This window comes from Erinaceus europaeus, chromosome 6, assembly GCF_950295315.1.
Source record: "Erinaceus europaeus chromosome 6, mEriEur2.1, whole genome shotgun sequence".
Classification (NCBI taxonomy): Eukaryota; Metazoa; Chordata; class Mammalia; order Eulipotyphla; family Erinaceidae; genus Erinaceus; species Erinaceus europaeus.
In genome coordinates, this window is record NC_080167.1 from 12,244,420 (window position 1) to 12,261,985 (window position 17,566).

At 52.2% G+C, this 17,566-nt stretch overlaps 2 protein-coding genes across 4 annotated transcripts in view; both read right to left on the reverse strand.

Moving 5' to 3' along the window:
- On the reverse strand, window positions 1-9,030 carry LOC103119231 (2'-5'-oligoadenylate synthase 1-like). Its single transcript, XM_016190526.2, has 6 exons — window positions 8,073-9,030; window positions 7,035-7,317; window positions 4,954-5,135; window positions 3,348-3,580; window positions 2,216-2,369; window positions 1-776 (listed from the first exon to the last, which is right to left on the reverse strand). Exons 1-6 carry the CDS (start codon window positions 8,472-8,474, stop codon window positions 537-539), a joined length of 1,494 nt encoding a protein of 497 aa, XP_016046012.2. The 5' UTR covers window positions 8,475-9,030; the 3' UTR covers window positions 1-536.
- A 5,699-nt stretch (window positions 9,031-14,729) lies between these two features.
- Window positions 14,730-17,566, reverse strand: part of RPH3A (rabphilin 3A) — a 159,108-nt gene continuing 156,271 nt past the window's right edge. For all 3 annotated transcript variants that reach the window (XM_060193055.1, XM_016190777.2, XM_016190783.2), the window contains 2 exons: window positions 16,890-16,986; window positions 14,730-15,719 (listed from right to left, as the gene is read on the reverse strand). In XM_060193055.1, the coding sequence (XP_060049038.1) occupies window positions 15,589-15,719; window positions 16,890-16,986 (228 nt within the window). In that variant the 3' untranslated portion in view covers window positions 14,730-15,588. The remainder of the gene's footprint in view (window positions 15,720-16,889; window positions 16,987-17,566) is intronic.

Below are 17,566 nucleotides of genomic sequence, written 5' to 3' on the forward strand. Positions count from 1 at the left end.
TGGCCTCAGGGCTATTTGTCACTGAAAACACGGTGATCCTGAATGAATGGATGTGAAAAGGTTCCACATATCATGAAGCCCAAGAGGCAGGGATATTTGTCTGCTTTCTGCCCAGGGCCCAGGGTCCAGAACAGTGAATGGCGTATAGCAGATGCTCAACGGGCACTCATCACTCAGCTGGTAACACAGACATAGACACACGCACGCACCTTTCTAGCACACAGGCAGACATCTCTTCTGCCTGCTTTGAATGAATAATGCCTCACACGTGCTACTTGATGGCCTTTCCACTTCACTGGTGATCAAGGGTCTCTCCTGTTACCTTGTAGAGATGAGAGTTGGGTGGGGTGGAGATTGTGGGAAGATGCCATCTATGAAGGAGAGGGAGGTGGGGTGGTGGTTGGTGGAGTCCTCTGCCCTTGGGGTATAATGGTCTGACCCCCCCCCTCCTGGAAATGATCGAGCCAGCCCTCCCAACCCAGCCACCGCCCCCACACACCCAATTCCGAAGTCCTGTCCCTAAGGCCCACTGGCATTCAGAGGATGACACATGTCCAGTCCTCATCGTCCTGGGATGTGGACTCCACACGGGCAGTGGATATCCCCCAGGGAGGGGATGCCACCCTGTGACTAGATGTCACCCGAGGACTATCCATCGTCCAGGGAAGGCCGACTTCCTGGTATGTTCTGAAGCCCTGGGAGGATTCAGTCTGCAGGCAACCACAGGTCAGCCCAGAGTCTTCCTCCTCACTGTCACTTGCACTGTCCACTTCAGGCTGAAAGGGGGAAACACAAGGTGACATCAGAAGGCTCTGGCCTTGATCTCAGTAAGCATTTGTGGGGGACACCCTGACTGCTGTGTGCATCCCTTAGAGGAAGGACAAACACATCTTGGCTGCCAGGGAGAAGGTGGCACGTGGACTACAGATAGTCCCTTACTTATGGCCACTGCTCTGTGACACGTAAAGCCCAGATCACCTCATCTGCTGTAGGTCAGCTCTGAAAGCCTGGGAGCTCAGGGTTTCCTGAGCTAAAACTGTCACTGAGTCCCTGCGTCTTCCTGTGGTCCCTCCCTGCCTTTCCACAATGTCTCTTTCCATGGAAGACCCCTTAACCCCTATCCTACACCCTGAGCTCCATCTCACTCTGCCTCCTGGGACCCCCCAGGACCCCATCAACTGCCCATGGTGAAGAAACCTGTCCCTGGGAGCAGAGAAAGGGCTGTCCACTCCTCTGGCCCCACTCAGCCTTGTGATGTGCTCTGGGACACGCTCCCTGCTGCCCCTAGGGGCAGGGCTGGCTGTTGTATGGTGAAGGAGCTCTGGCTGGGGAGCCCCCAGGTGCAGCTTCAGCCCTGCCCCCACAGCTGAAGGTTCCTGAGCAGGTGACATCACCTCTCTGGGCCACCTCTCTCCTCCGTGACACTCCCCAGAGGGTGCTGTCCTCACATTATCTTTAATTTTACTTAAGGAGATTACATGGGTCAAACACATGAGACCAATAAGACTACAATGCAACTATCTTTAATTTTAAAAAGTTGATTAAAAACATTAATTAATTAAATATGAGATAGGATAAGAGAAAGAGAGAACTGATATGTTGTTGGGGATTAAACTCATGGCCTCTGGGGCCTCAAGCAGGCCAGCTGCTGTTCTACCTGGATGAACTACCTCCTGGTCTAGACATGTTGTGTGCTGAAGGCAGGGAGAGGGGGGTCCTGTGAGCCATGATGTCTGACCCTGCAAGGCGTCCACGGATAGGGCTTGAAATTCAATAAAAGTAGGAGCTTTCTTCATGGCAACAGTAAGTGCTAATTCTTCACTTGATATCTGTGTGGTCCATGAATGATGTGATGGTATCCAAATGGTCCTGGGCAGAGAAAAGCTTCCCCACCTCTGCCACAGCAGGTAGGTGTGCAGTCCTGCTGGTGGTTTGTTTGCTATTAACCTTAAAGGAAGCAATCAGCTGGAGTTGCTCATGGAACTACCTCTAGCAATGCTGATACTACAGAATGGATAACGGATAAGGGAGCACATTCCCGGAGCCTTCTGAAGGGGCTGGAATGACAGGAAAACACTGAGCATAGCCTGAGAATGTCAGTTGGTGAGCTCTAGCAAGAGGCCCTTTTTGGCACATGGTCCACACCTACATGCTCCAGGCTGCTGGGGTGGGGTAAGGGGTGGGGTTGCAGGACGCTGGGAGGGAGCAGTCTCACCGGCACATCCCAGGAGGCCACCAGAAATCCGTCCCATTTCTTAAAGCAGAGGTAGCTCAGCCAGGTGTGGGCTTCTGTGGCCAGCTGCAGCCATGCGAATCTGTCTCTTCCCGCCACGTTTCCTGTGGGGTCAGCCGGATCCAGGATCACAGGCCTGAAAGGAACACACAGAGAGGGACAGGTGAGGGTGGACTGTGTCTTGGGGTTGGGGGATCCAGATGCCCCTGGGAAGGCTTAACCCTGCCTGGTACAAGAAGGGGACCCAGCAGGTGAGTCCTGGGGTATGTTTTCAGTCTCCTGTCCCTTAGAGGGCATCTGGGGGGGGGGACAAGAAGCATAATTTCTGGGCCTGGGATGACAGTTCTGGAGCCACACTTACCTGGGACCTTCCTTTGTGGCCTTTCTTGAGAAATCTTACTCGACCTCCCTCCCTTGGCCTCAGTTTCCCTTTCTAAGAAGTGGGGTGATGTGAACACACCCATCAGACAAAGCATGTGAAATCACTGGCAAAATACTGGCAACAGAATTAGGAGTCAGTAGATGCCAGTGACCATGATAATACATTTAACTATTAAATTTGAATGTACTGATGGTAGAGAAAGTTTTTTTTTTTTAATCAGGGCTTTATGCAGGTGTGCTTCCACTGTTCCCAGTGGCTGTTTTTCATGTTTAATTTCAGCCAGAGATCGATAGAGAGGGAGAGAAAGGGAGACAGAGACGGGGCATGACTACAGCACTGCTTCACAGTCTCTCGAGCTGTCCCTGCTTCCTGCATGGCGCTCACATGTGGTGCTGGGTCCTTCAGTCATGGCAAAGCACGTGCTCTGAGCAGCTGCCCTTACGCTGCCACTGTTGGTGTCTAGTTTAAATTTCAGCTGGCGTATACTGTCTCCTAGTTTGCACACGTTCCTTAACTAGCAGGAGGGTTCATCTGTAAAGGCATTGGGCATTGGCTGGCACTCACTGCACAGGGCTAAAGGTCATTGCTGAAATTGGGGTGGGGGACAATGCAATGTGGTCAATGATAAGGATCAGAACTGGGCACACTTGCTTCCTCCGCTGCCCTGGAGCAGGGCAGGGCTGTGTTCTGGGGTCCCCTGGCGGGGGAGCTGAGTTACTAGGGATGGAATACCTGCGTTTGTTGAGCATTCTTGTCAGACATCGTTTAATAACAGCATTTTTGAAGTCATAATACTTTGTCCAGTAGATACAAAGCTTCTCATGATCCAGGACTAATTCCAGGACAGTCCGAAACCCCTCCGCTGTGTTGAAATATGGGCTTCCACTTCCCTGCTCCCATGCATAGACTGTCAGGAGCTCCAGGGCGTACTGGGGTGGCAGTGGTCCCCGACTCTTCTTCTTACACTGAGAAGAGTATCAACAGTCAGAATCTGGGGTCTGTCCAGCCTCAATGACAAGCACATCCCCCAGGGGCCAGATTGTGAGGGTCACTAGGGCACTGTCACCCCCATTCATTCCTGAGGAGCCTGCGGTTGGTTGAGCTGTTGTGATGGAGACCACGTGGCCCACAGAGTCTAGACGGTCACTACCTCGTCCTTTGTGGGAGCAGTTTCCTGACCCTCCTATGGGCTGGGCTCTGGGCCCTGACTGAGGGGATGCCCCCTTGTCTGGTTCTGGGCAGACAGCACTGAATTAAATGACATGTGGGACATTTTACAGAGCACAGAAATCCACTGAAGCAATGATGCAAATGCAGGAGCAAGCAGGCGCTCAGCAGGTCTGGCTTCTCTCATGGGTGGGCTCTCTGTGGGGCTCAGAGCAGAACTGTGAGTTTGACTGGTGCTCTATACAAAAGAGCCCACAGGCAGCACAGAGGGGAGTGACTGCCCAAAGTCACCCAGCCGGGGAGCACAAGCTGGGGGCTGACATGGGTTTTCTGGGAGCTTTATACCTCTCCCCCTTCTGTGGGGTGCTATGGCTCTGAGTGTCTGTGTGGTGACAAGTTGAGTGAACTCAGTCAGCACTAACTGAGCACCTTTCTGTGCTGGTACTGCTCTAGGTGCTGGGGTTTAGCTTTGAGGAAATGCACACACCCTTTTCTTCAGGCACATGTCAGTGGGTGAGACAGTAAAGGCATAAGCAGATGCAGAGACCCCCAACCCCCCTCCAGGCTAGAGAGGAGTTTCTCTTTTGCAGGGACCTCCCCACCAGGACAGCAGGGCCTGGGGTTTGGGGAGCAGGGGTGGGGGTGCAGAGACATTCATGGGCAGCTCCTATGAGGTTCGCCCAAGGCCGGGACCAGGAGGGGGACAGATGTGTTATATCTATCTCACAGCATGGTATCTGTTTACAGGGGTCCTAAAAGTGGAGTTTCCTTGCACTCCCCAGAAGAACATCCATAAACAAAGCCCCCACATGTGGCCTGACTGGGGCATGTGTGAGCCTGGTTTAGGCAGAGTGATGCCACTGGAGGCTGAGTGATGCCACTTCCCGGGATGTGAGGGGTCAGCATGGAGGAGACCCCCCAGGCCCCTGCCTCTCCTCCTCCCTCCCCTCCTCCTCCCATGCTGCCTCCTGGTCCCAGCTTTGCTCCTCCTCCTTCTCTAGGTCACCCACTTCCCCTCCTCCCTCCCCTGCCCTTGTCCTCATTCTCTGGGCTTCTCCCTTCTCCCCTCCCCCATCCTCACTCATTCATCTCTGCCTCCTCCTCTCCCTCCTCTCTTAACCACTCCCCTCTCCTCCTGGATCCTCCCCCCATCTGGGCAGGGGGACCCCACCTTCTGGAACCAGTGCTTCACCAGGCGAATGAGGCTCTTCAGCTTGGCTGGACGGTCCCTCAGGAAGGCTCTCTGCAGCTCTGTGAAGCAGGGGGAGAACTCGCCCCATTTCCCCAGGTCCTCACACTCTTGGATGAGCCGGGCATAGATTTGGGGGTTGGGTCTGTGGCCATTCCACTGACCTGTTTGGGGCAAAACCAAAAATTCACAAAGCCAGCTCTGCTGAGAGGAGCCTGTCTCCTGGCCGTGCAGTGGAAAAGGCTGCAGCAGCCCAGAGCCAGAGGTGCGTTGCTGTCCCAGCCTCCACTGCCTGCCAGTCCCAGCACCTCCCCTGGATGCTGGCTTGCCATCCTCACCACAGCACCTGGGTGAACCTTCATAACCTGCTCTAGCCTTGGCTTGTTTCTCAAGCTCAAAAGATCCCCTTGTGCCCTAGGAGGTCTGGTGTCATCTGTGCTCTGCCATTTCTCCCATCTAACCCCACAGGCTCCCTTTGTTCACATACTGTTAGGATTTTCTCTTCCTCAAATCTGTCAAGTCCATTGTTGTCTCCTTTGCACTGACTGCTTCCTCCTCTGGGACCCCAGTGATCTCAGCTCATAGACCCTCTCTATCAGCTTCTCTGAAAGCCTCCCTTCATCTTGACCACCCCCCCCCCCCCAATTGCCATGACTCCCTTACTTAGCTGCATCTCAGTAGCTGTCCATCTGTCCTGCCTGTCACTGAGGGCTTTAGCAGAGCCTGTCTGCTCTCTAGGCCCACAGCACAGAGCCTGGCTGAGCAGGGCCCTGGGGGGGGGGGTCCCATGCCGGGGTGTGGTTGCTGCCCCCCACTCATACATAAGCCAGACTCTGCTTCTCCCAGGAGCCCTTTCAGGGACAACCTTGTGCCCAGGACAACAGGTCACAGGCTGCTCAGACCAGTGTCTGTGTCCAGGTTCCTTCCCCAGCCACTTCCTCTCTTTCCCTTCTGCTCTACATACCTTCAGGGGCTGTGGTCCCCATTCTAGAAAGTTCCTGTCCTGTGCCCTCTGTCAGGTGTCCTTCACCCACTGTGTCTCTCCTACTTATATGCTGTAATGTGGACTCCCATACCAACATAGAACATGGACAACAAGGAGAGATTCCCAAATGTTCTCATTTCCAGTACTTTCAGAGTTTCATTAGCCAGGCACTGTTTCACGTGAAAATTTTCATATTAAAACTACTGTGCAGATCTCCATAAATTCACTGTGACATCGGGGGCTGTGAAAATTTAATCAGGCAGAGAGCTAATGTCTGAATACCTACTATGTACCAGCTTATACATAGAGCTTAATATTGCATTTAGAGCATTTAAACATGCAGTAATAGTATTATATTGTAATAATATGACATAAGACAATATGTGCTTTGGTATTTTTGTTTGTTTGTTTGTTTGCTTTGTTTTGTATGCAAATGCTACCAGAGGGCTGGAATAATAGCGCACATATAATAGCACACACTTTACCATGTGCTCATAGTTCAAGCCCTGTTCTCCAGCTGCAGAGAGGAGGCATCACAGGTGGTGGAGCAGTGCTGTAGTTGTCTCCCTGTCTTTTTGTCTCTTTCCCTCTGTCTCTTACCCTCTGTCAAAGAAAAATGGAACTCCTTATGCAGGCACTGAGTCCCAGAGGACAACCCTGGTGGTATAAAAGAGGAAGGGAAAAAAGGAAAGAAAAGAAAAGGAAGAAGACTAGAACATGCCACCCAAAGTTCCTGCTTCCTGTCCAAGTGTTTACTGAGGTGCCTCATGTCTAGTGTACAGATCAAGCTAAGGCACTGACTTCATGCAGATCTCCACAGCTCCACTTTGCCACCAGAAGGATTAGGAAGCCTAGCAGAAGTTCTAGAAGAAACAGCCTGTACCCACACCCTAAGGGTTAGCTGCTTATCATCTGGACAAAGGCTGCTCACTTCCTTCTTGCCCCAGGACAGAGCCTAAGATCTCCTCTCCACTATGAAGAGATCCTCTGCTTTCTGTAACTTATAGTATGGGTTCTGTGCAGACCTATGAAAAGAGGGAAATTCTGACAGAGGACACAGCTGAGACTCCATACTTACCCAGGACATCAAAGGCAGGCAGGACATCAAACTCCACCCCTTTATGGTACCAAGGGGACCTGAGCGTGAAGCTGAGAGCACGGGGATACTGGAATCTCTGGATCTCAAACTCCACATCAAATGTTTCCTCCCTCTGACAGGCTACCAGCTGTCTCCTAATTTCCTCAATGAACTCTCCTCGGTGCTCAAACTGCTCCTTAAAACTCCTGAGGTTGTTGATGAAAACCACGAGGTCAGCGTCAGATTGGCCTCTGAGGGCCGTGCCTTTGCCTGAGGAGCCTCCCTGCAACAAGATGAGAAGGGTGACTTGCAGTGATGGGGAGAGTCCTCCTCTGTAAAGAGACAGGAACAGTCACTAACAGGGTGAAGCACTGCTTTCAGAAGTTTCCAGTCTCACCTCCTGTAGTGTTCACAAGGATTCTCTGAGTTAAGCATTCCTTGCTAGTTCCCACCCAGACAGTAAAGGGAGCTAGGAGTCTGTGCACACTGCTGGCAGATGCAGACATGCAATTCAAACCCCGGGCCAGCGGCCGTGCTCCCGGCTGTGTGTTCTTTCTCCCTGCCCTGACCACCATGTTAACAGGCAGACAAGCAGGCAGGCACAGGGGCTTCCGGAACTGACTCAGCTGGGAGGGCTGTGCTTTCTTTCACTGCTCTGCACAGCCTGGGCAGTGAGGTGAGGGGAATTATCCCGAGGAAAGGAGGCACAGAGAAGCTCAGTGTTTACTCAGGGTTTCACAGCACTGGGAGCCACCTGCCATCAGAGCCCTTGCTGACAAAGGCCAGCAGCTGGGGAGGGGACGCTGCCCAACAGAGTCCCCAGGGTGCACACTGATTAGCATTTATTGAAAACACCACAGAAGCCAGAGCACAAAGCAGAATGTCTTTCTCTCCACAAGCTGTGGTTCCCTTGTGGGTGTGATGGATCAGAATCCACAGCTCCAATGACCCAACCTTCACTCCTTTCCTACTGAGTCCTGGTCCATTCAGGGCCCACCCCACCCCACCCCACCCCCAGTCAAATCGGCCAGGACTCACCTTGACGACTTTAGACACCCGCACAGGGGTCCAGGTACCCTGGAAACATTTCTCCTTCAGGAAACTGCTGATGATGTGGATGGCTGCTCTGACCTGCTTGCGGAAAGGTGTGTCCACCATGAGGTGGTTCTCGATGAACCTGTCCAGGTCCCTGGCTGGGACGTTACTGAGCTCTGTCATGTTGCACAGCAGGGGAGAGAGCCTGTGGCCTCGGAGCTGACTCCTGGGATCTGCAGCTGCTTTTCCCTCCCTCTCCACTGCCCAGTCTGAACTAAGTTTGGTTTCAGTTCCTTGAAAGATAGAGCAGGCTTTCTCTGGGAAGGTGGAACTATGATCTGGGCTGGGCTTCTTTGCAAGACAAGCATTCCCTGGCCCTGGCATTCCCTGGCCCTGGCAATTCATTCTGTCCTTTACCTAGCAAACCAGGCTCAGTCCTCTCCAGGCCACACTGCACTTGTTGCTTCATAGCTTCTATTATTAGTCCTTCAATCCAGAGGAAACAGTGATTTTTTTTTTCTGATTCCTTATTTTCTTCCTGTTGCTGACTGAAGTATTTTATAGTTTCTTGTGAGATTTAGGGCAATCCACACTTGTTGCAGAGAGAGAAAAGAAAAAGGAGGTGGAGCAGAGGAGACAGAAAAGGCCAGAAGATGGTGGAATGTGAGGCCCCCCTACAATGTTAAAACTGCCTGACCACCCCACAGGCACTGGGTACAGATCTCTAACATACACAGTAGTTCTTTTCATTTTAAAACAACCACAACTCAATTGTGTCATCCCTGGAGCCTGGGATAGAGCTGGGGTCTCATGCCCTTCTCCTGTTGGCCAGGGAGAGAGTGCAGGGGTCATGTGAAGGCTCTGGGCTCCCAGCACCATCACAGGCTAGGGCTGAGCAGTGCTCTGGTCACAACATAAAATAAAAGCTGAACTCTACCGTTGAGCTATCTCCCAGACACTATTTCTTACAGCAAAGGTAGTTTTACAGCAAACAGGACAGAAGCAACAGAGCTCCTGTGTCTCCTATTCTCAGCCCCTCCCAGCCCCCTCCCTGCAGGCTGGGAAAGTGTTGGCTCCAGCTGGTGACCTCATCTTCAGCTAATGTGCACAGGTGACATCAGGGGACCCTGCTGTACTTTGTGGCTGTGACATGTCATGTCACCTTTCCATTGCTATGAAATCGTGCAGAATAGGGTCACCCATGGAAAGTCCCGGTGCCCATCTGCTTTTCCTCTCTGCTTAGAGACTTTTTAAAATAACGCCCCCAACATTAAAAAGGTCCCTCTCAGCATAACTTTCACAGTATCTGATGATTCTTAATTGACCACTTTGTTTTACTTCCATTCAGTGAAAAATATTAAAAATTTTCCCTGGAGAATATTCACCTTTGTGTTTGTTACAAGTATGTTATGTCCTCTGGGAATGTGGTGGAACTATTTCTTTTCTGTTCTGTTCTTGTTTGTAATTTTTATTGTATTGCCTTTATTTATTTCTTGGATAGAGATAGTCCCTCTCAATTTCCGGCTGTCTCTATCCGACAAATAAATAAAGATAATTTTCAAAAGTCAACAGAATATTGTAAACATTTTTTAAAAATTCTTTTTCTTAAAAAAATAAAGGGAGAGGGAGAGAGATAGAGAGACACCTGCAACACTGCTTCACCACTTACAAAGCTTTCCCCTTGTAGTGGGGTCTTGGGGCTTGAACCTAGGTCTTTGTGCATTTTAACATGTGCACTCAACCAGGTGCACCACCACCTAGTCCCTCCTTGTGAAATTTTCTTGTATTGGTTTCTGGTTTAATCTACAGTGGTGGAGAGCATGCTTTGCCTGTCTAGTGTTCTGGGCTTATTAGGGTGTGTTTCTGGCCCAGAATGGGGTCCCCCTTGGTGGGAGATTGAGAAGAGAGTGGACTCTGTGACACAGAAGGAGTCCACAAAGCCTGCTAGTCAACCCCCCCACACATACACACAGCCCCCAGCTAACCAGTTACCCACAGACTGACACCCCCACACTGTGCCACCGTGTCCCTCAGGCAGACATGTGGGAGGGAGGGGGCTGGGCAGGGAGCACCCACTCTGCCCACCTCTGGGACCGAGTGTCTGCGGAAGATTCTGTTGGCAACTGGATGGCTTTGTGGAGTCTGTTCTTGCTGATCAAAACCTGCCTTTGACTCGGTTTGTACAAAGTGACCCGCCACAGGGGACAAGGCAACCAGCCTTTGTTCCTTGGGGAGAAGCAGCAAGGAAGGCACCTTTCAGAACACACTGTTGCCCGGGTTCTATGATGGGTGGCTTCTTGACTTTCACTCCATCCTGGAAGCCCTCATGTTCTCAGCAGGTATGTTTGAGCACAGCATCATGGTGATCTCTGCATGTTTCTGGGTGGTTTGATTTTATCAACTTTGGCAATAAGCATGTATTATTTGTATGCCCATAAAAACCACCCGTAAAGCTGTTTTTCTTGCAAATAATTTCCTAGCTAGGTCCTCCTCTCAGCTGAGCTCTGGGGGTGTGTGCAAAGCCAGGGGACCTGGCACTGGAGCCAGTGCCGGGGCTGGTGAGCCGGCAGAGATAAGGTCCCTGTGGGTCAGGTGCTGCTGAGGAAACGAAACTGACAGCCCTGGCCTGCAGCCAGCAGGGGAAGGGCAGAGGAAGGCAACTGTGTGGACCTTCAGTCACCTGTGGGAGATCAGGAAGCAAAACAAGTGACTGAAGCAGACAAGCAGACTCACCTGGAGGGGGGCACTGACTCGGGGTCCTTTGCCCTCCTTCAGTCTGCCCGTCTCTCTGCCTCTCTGTGTGTCTCCTGAGTGAGATGAGCATTTCAGGAGAGGCTGGCCAGTGGGATGAAATGTGATCTCTCTGGGTGCAGATTCAGACCAGACAAGAGCAGGGGCTCCATGCCTGCATGTGCGGACTGCTCCTCACACTGACCCGGGCTCTGCAGGGAGGGAGACCCCACACCCCTGCCCTCACCCTCTGCTCCATGGCTGCCAGGGCGCTGACCTGGCTTTGGCACCCTGGGCAGCAATCAGGCAGAGAAGCAGCACCTCCCTTGGCGTCCAGTGCCCACTCTCTCCTGCAGGAAGATGGCTGGGAGCTGGGCTCTTCCCCCTGGTTTCATCCCCACTGGGCGCAGGGACAGGGGCAGGATAGGGGTCAGGGGTCAAAGTGTCAAGGGTCAGGGAAGCAGGGATCCACAGGTCAGTTGGCCTGTGGCAGCACACCGAAGTGACAGAAGCAACAAGTCATTGTTTAAGGGGGGACAGAGGACAGAACCAGCTTGGGGCTCCCAGCCTGACCCTTCTCCATCCTGACTCTGTGCCTGTCCCCCAAGATAATCCCCGAGGCCCTGTGACCATTGAATATGACCTGACACTGCTTTCCTGCCATGGTCCTCTTTTTCAAAATCCCTAGTTCTTGCAGTAGGAATATTGAGTGTCGGGGGAGGTCTGCCAACTGGAGCTGTTCTGAGCACTGCATTGAGATCCAGGCATACTGTAAAGACAGTCACCTCCTGGGAGGACTGACAGCAAGTTTGACTGACAGTTTGACTTCAGTCTCCTAGTCCCTGCTCTGTGACCCAGGACAGGAGAGCCAGATGCCTTGCACCCTGAGTGGCCCTCTCTCAAATGGCTGTGAGAATCGCAGCCCATGTCTGGTGCCTGTTGGGAGGGTTAAATGAGATGCTATAAACACATATGGGGCAGGAGCAGCCATATTGGTTACTGTGGTGCTGCGCTAAAGGTGAGAGAGTGTGCTGGTGGTTCTGTTCATGGAGACCTCCAAGCCCTGGGTTTGCACTCTGACATTTTCCCTAGCAAATCCTGCATGTTTCCTAAAAGCTCAAGTTAGGGGCTGGGTACCCAAGTGTGTGTCCCAGGGCACATGCTACTGCTGATGTGTTTACTAGCACTGCTGATGTGTTTACTAGCACTGCTGATGTGTTTACTAGGTTGAGGTAAGTTCTGGTGGAGGCCCACAGGGGAGGTGGAGCTGGATGTACCCACACCCCACAAGCAGGGAACCAGGAAGTGGGTGCCAGTTTGGAGCTTTTGGAAAGAAATGAAACTGAAAGCAGGAAAGAAGACAGGACAGGTCAGGAGGTGAAGACTTGGCGGGGTGGGTGGTTCGGAACTGGCTGGACAGCACCTCCCTTACTCTCTCCACCTCTCCACAGTGCAGACCATGGACCCAGCACTTCAGGCACCCTGGGGTGCTGGACCCTAGTGCAGGTGCTATGGAGGGATGCCCCAGAGTGTCTACAAGTGTCTCTGGCTATCCTTGTGAGCTTGTGTGACCCGAGCATCCTCCCCCTAGCCCCAGAATAGCAAGGTAAACGGGTGTTGACCTCAGAGTCACAGAGAGCCAGCACAGGACACCCCAAGAAGCACTTTGTACTCTGCACCTGGGGCTGGGGGAGGCCAGGTTGGAAGCTTAGTCTCCCAGGTACCACTGAGTGCATTTCAGACCTCACCACAGAGAACTGTCTCCTGGGGACAAGATGGGACTGCCTGGAATTGGGAGGAAGCTGATGTGGGCTAGAGAGCAGCCCCTCTGGACCGTCCCTGGCCTCCTAACCAAATGCTGGAGCACTTGGGGGTCAGTGGTAGTGAGAGAAAGAGTTCTCTGAAAATGTCACTGTCCCCCAGCTCACCTGGGGACCTGCAAGACTCTCGGGCATGCAGCTGTGTGTAAGGAAGGCTCCCTGCAGGAAGGAAGATGCTAGAATGCAAAGGAGGCTCCTGAGGAGCTGAGTTGGTCATCATGGGTTAAAAGCCCTATTTGACAGGCTCTTACAGTCACATGAAGCCATCTTGCAGGTCTGGAATAAGAAAGAGTCCAGGTGGCCGGGTGGCAGTGCACTGGGTTAAGCACACATAGTAAGAAGACACACGCAAGGATCCCGCTTCCAGCCCCAGGTCCCCACCAGCAGGAGGGTTACTTCACAAGCAGTGAAGCAGATTTGACTCTCTCTCCTCCTCTCTCAATTTCTCTTTGTACTATCCAACTTAAAAAAAAAAAAAAAAAGGCCACCAGGAGCAGTTGATTTGTAGTACAGGCAATGAGCCCTAGAGATAACCCTGGAGGGGGAAAAAAAAAAAAAGAAACAGTCCACCCATGCTTGTTACATCATGAGTCTGGAAAGGAATCCGTCAAAAGCACTGGACCTACAGTCCAGTGAGCTGGCACCTTTTTTGTCTTGCTGCCAGGAAAGGCTGGGGATGGTTCTCTCTTCCGGGTTTCAGCTGACAGATGAGTGAGTGATGTGTAAGATACTGGCTCAGCTCTGCCTCTACTTTCTGGGGTGTGTGTGTGTTGTAGGCAGAAAGGGGGCCACCCCATTGGGCAGAGAGTGTCTTTCAACTTGGACAGGATTTGTGCCACCACACTTGGGACTTTCCCCAGGCTACAGGTAGAGGGACAAAATGGAAATCCTGCCTTGCTGTCACATGGCCACCAGCAAAATTTGTCCTCCTATGAGGGTATGGGGCCCCTCCCCAAATTTCCTACAGCCCATTGGTACAGGGTTAAATCCCCCCCCGCCCCAGAGACCAACTCCACGTGGACAGGCCCCACTGGCGTCTGGGTCCCTGCCGTATCCAGAGGCTGAACACAGTAGACACTCACTACACTCTGACCCTCCACACCACCTTTAGAAGGGGTGGCACCCAGAAATTGCACAGGAAGAAGGCAGGCCACCCGTGCTCCTGGATAGTCCTACTTTATTTGCAGCTACATCGTCACCAAGAACGAGTGGGCCTGGGTGGGTCTGCATGCACAGAGGAGGTGGCGTTCTAGGCAGGGAAGGCGGTTACACTTGTGGGGGGAGAGCAGGAGGAGCTTGTCGAAGGCCATTCCAGTGGCAATGCCAGCCTGGGGCTTGGACGACAGCCAGCATGCTTTCTCTGAAGGCCAGACCAGGCAGGGGAGGAGGTGGAGAGTGCGTGTGCCCAGGGCACCAGGGAGGAGCCGGAGGGCCTGGAGAGGGCACCCACCCAGGAGGGCCATGGGCGGAGGTGGGTGACTTGGTTCTCCAAGACAGGAAGTGGGGGTCTCCAGTGTGGGTGGTGGATATGGAGGGGAAGACTGACAGGAGAGTGACAGTGAGCCTGTACGGAGGGTCCTGGGCAGAGAAGGGTGACCTTGGGGAGATTAGGGAGATTGTGATGGAGAGAGGCCCTGTCTCAAATGTATAAAGCTCCATTATCTTTCCCACCTTTAATTTCCTTCCTCCCTCCCCCACTTCCTTCCTCTTTTCTTGAGGAAAAAAAAAAAGACTGAAGGATTCATGATGTAACCTGCCCTAGGTCTGCCATGTTCTAGAGTTTCAGGCCCACGATAGGGTTTTATTCTCCTGACCAAGGTGGTCAGAGGCTGTAGGACACAGAGACATAGAGAGAGACAGAGCCCAGAGGGGATTCTGAGCTGAGACAGGAGGGGAGTGTCAGAGGGAGGGCCTATTTGCTTCTTTGACTCTGAGCTGTGGGAGGATGGAGGCTGGGGGCTTTAAGGGCTTCTGCACCCACAATTCTGGTCTCCCCCATATCTCCAGCACCCTTCAGGGTGGCCAGTGGTTGGGGCATCCACACATTTCAGGGTGCTGCCATGCACCTGGCTCTGTGAGGATGGTTCACTGGAAGCAATGACCTAGGCGTGACTCGGGTTTTGCTGGTTCCTCAGAGTCTGAGGTAAGGAGGCTGTGCTACGTGTATTTTTTGCTTCTCCTAATTACCCCCCTTAGCTTGGGTGAGAGAAGAAGGAAGAAGAAGAGAAGTAGAGGGAGGAAGTAAGGGAAGGGGGAAGTTTTAGGTGGTAAGGGAGAGGGGAGACTCAGCAGAGGAAAGAAGAGGGAGGGAGAGGGGAAAGAGATGCTACTTCAGGCAGCTAAGCAAGTAGAGGAGATCCTGAAAGAGGGGAGCTGCCGAGCCCCTTTGGACATCCACATGCCCATTTCTTGATGCCTTTGGCAGGGATGTCAGGCTTGGTGAGTGTGTTTGGGGTCATCAGGATGTTCAAACTCGGTGGTGGTCTGTTTTCCTGGTCATTAGGGTTGGTGGGGGTGGGGGGAACCCCGAGGTTCAGTTTCTGCTCTAGCGTCCATCCTCACAGCCTTTCTGGGTCTGTTGGCAGCTGGGTACATATGCAGGCACCAGAGGGCAGAGCCAGTTCTGGCATGTGTCTGAGGTCAGCAGGGTCCAGAAACAGCCCCAGATGATGAAGTGTCTTTCTAATCATCCCCACACTGAGAGGCTGTTGATTGCCTCCACTTAACCCCTCGCCCCAACCCCAGCCTCCTACTACATTAAGAGGGGCCAGAGAGGTACTGCTCCCTGGGGGGGGGGTCTTTGGTGCAGTGCCCATGGGGAGGACAGACTCCCAGAGAGTCGGGTGGGTGTACTACAGGAGAGAGACCAGGGCACAGCAGGCAGCTGGGGCAGACAGGGTGGGGTGGGCCAGGGATGTGTATGACCAGGGCAAGGAGTTGGGTATGGAGTTGGGGACCTGGGTGCCACCCTAGTCGCTTGACACGTGGTTCTCATTCTGCAGCTGGTGCCAGCGCTCAATCTTCTTGTCCTTGTTTTTCAGACACTCATACCAGTGTTTCAAGCGCTCACCCTTGGCTGAGATGCCCAGCTGGCAGCCACCTGGAGGATGAGGAGGCAGTCAGAATAGAGGGACTGAGGAGAACTTCCCTTGGGATCCAACTGTCTCTTTGGAGGAATGCTGTCACCAAGTGTGACCTCTGGCTCCAGTAACTGGGCTTCTTTTTCTAGAGGGTGACCGCCATGTTATTATCCTAGCCTAGCCTAGCCTAGCCTAGCCTAGCCTAGCCTAGCCTAGCCTAGCCTGCCCTGTCCTACCCTGCCCTGCCCTGCCCTGCCCTGCCCTGCCCTACCTTACCCTATATTATCCTATCCTATCCTATCCTATCCTATCCTATCCTATCCTATCCTATCCTATCCTATCCTATCCTATCCTATCCTATCCTATCCTATCCTATCCTATCCTATCCTATCCTATCCTATCCTAATTATAATGACCTTCTTTATCAACTCTCTCCTCAAGAACTTGTCTTGACTCCTTAGTCTAGCACTAAGCCATAACTCCATCATCTACTTAATTTCTTTTTTTTTTTTTAACCAAGAGACAGCAATACAGAGATAAAGATAACAAAGGCCAGATCCCTGCTCAGCTCTGACTTGTGATGGTGCTGGGGATTGAATCTGGGACCTCAGAGCCTCAACCACGGAAGTCTTTTGCAGAAGCATTATGCTAGCTCCCAGCCCCTTTGTCTACTTCTTTTTTTAAAGACTCTCTGCAAATCACCACTGAGCAGCTGAAACTCCTTTCCCACTATTTCTGGGCCCTCACTCTCCAGTTCCAAAGTGTGTCTTTTCTTTCACTGCTCTGTCTGGCCTCCACGCGCTTCCTCCCTCATCAGAGGCTCTCTCCCTGCTCCATCTTTTCTTCCTCATCATCTGGAGGGGTCCTGGGGATCTAGCACCTTTACTCTGGAGCTGCAGAGTGATTGGCAGCTTTCCTTTGTGTCCTGTCTTCTGCAGAGGTCACTCCTCACTCTTGTGATCTAATTTTTCCACCGGAGATTTGTTCCATAAATAACCATTTATGGCCCAGTCTCTCCAAATTGGAACTAAATCCCTTTCACAGAAAAGCATTTCCAAATTGGACCAAAATCAGAACTGGGCCCCCCAAATGAGCTTTTCCCAGGTGAGTGACTAAGGAAAGAAAGACCTGTCCCCAGCCCCCTGCAGCTGTAGGTGATACTCCCTTCCGCTGGAGCTGGGAGCACTCACCAATATAGTCATTGGACTTGCCGATGTCATAGTCCCAGACTGAGATGTCCAGTGACTTCTTCGCCAGGTCACTGTGTTTGATGTCATAGAAAAACTCCTGGGAGTAAAGGGCAGAAGGAGACATGAGTGAGAGGGTCCTTTGAGCCCTGAGCCTTTGAAGCTGTGGGCCTTCCCTGGTGAACAGAGGGGAAGGCCTGGGGTGGGACATGCGGGAATCAGGCCACCTTCCTACTCTGAACTGCCACTTCAGGCCCAGTGGTCCACATTTATTTATTTATTTATTCCCTTTTGTTGCCCTTGATGTTTTATTGTTGTAGTTATTGATGTCGTCATTGTTGGATAGGACAGAGAGAAATAGAGAGGAGGGGAATACAGAGAGGGAGAGAGAAAGATAGACACCTGCAGACCTGCTTCACTGCCTGTGAAGTGACTCCCTTGCAGGCGGGGAGCCGGGGGCTTGAACCGCAATCCTTACACCAGTCCTTGTGTTTTGTGCCAGGTGCGCTTAATCCGCTGCGCTACCACCTGACTCCCCAGTGGTTCCCTTTCAACAAATCTTCTTTATAACAAAGTTCCTCAGAGTCCTGTAATTCTCTTTTCAATGGCTCTATTTGAATAGGATTTTCCTCTCTCTCTCTCTCTCCTTCTCTCTGTCTCTCTCTCCATATATATAATTG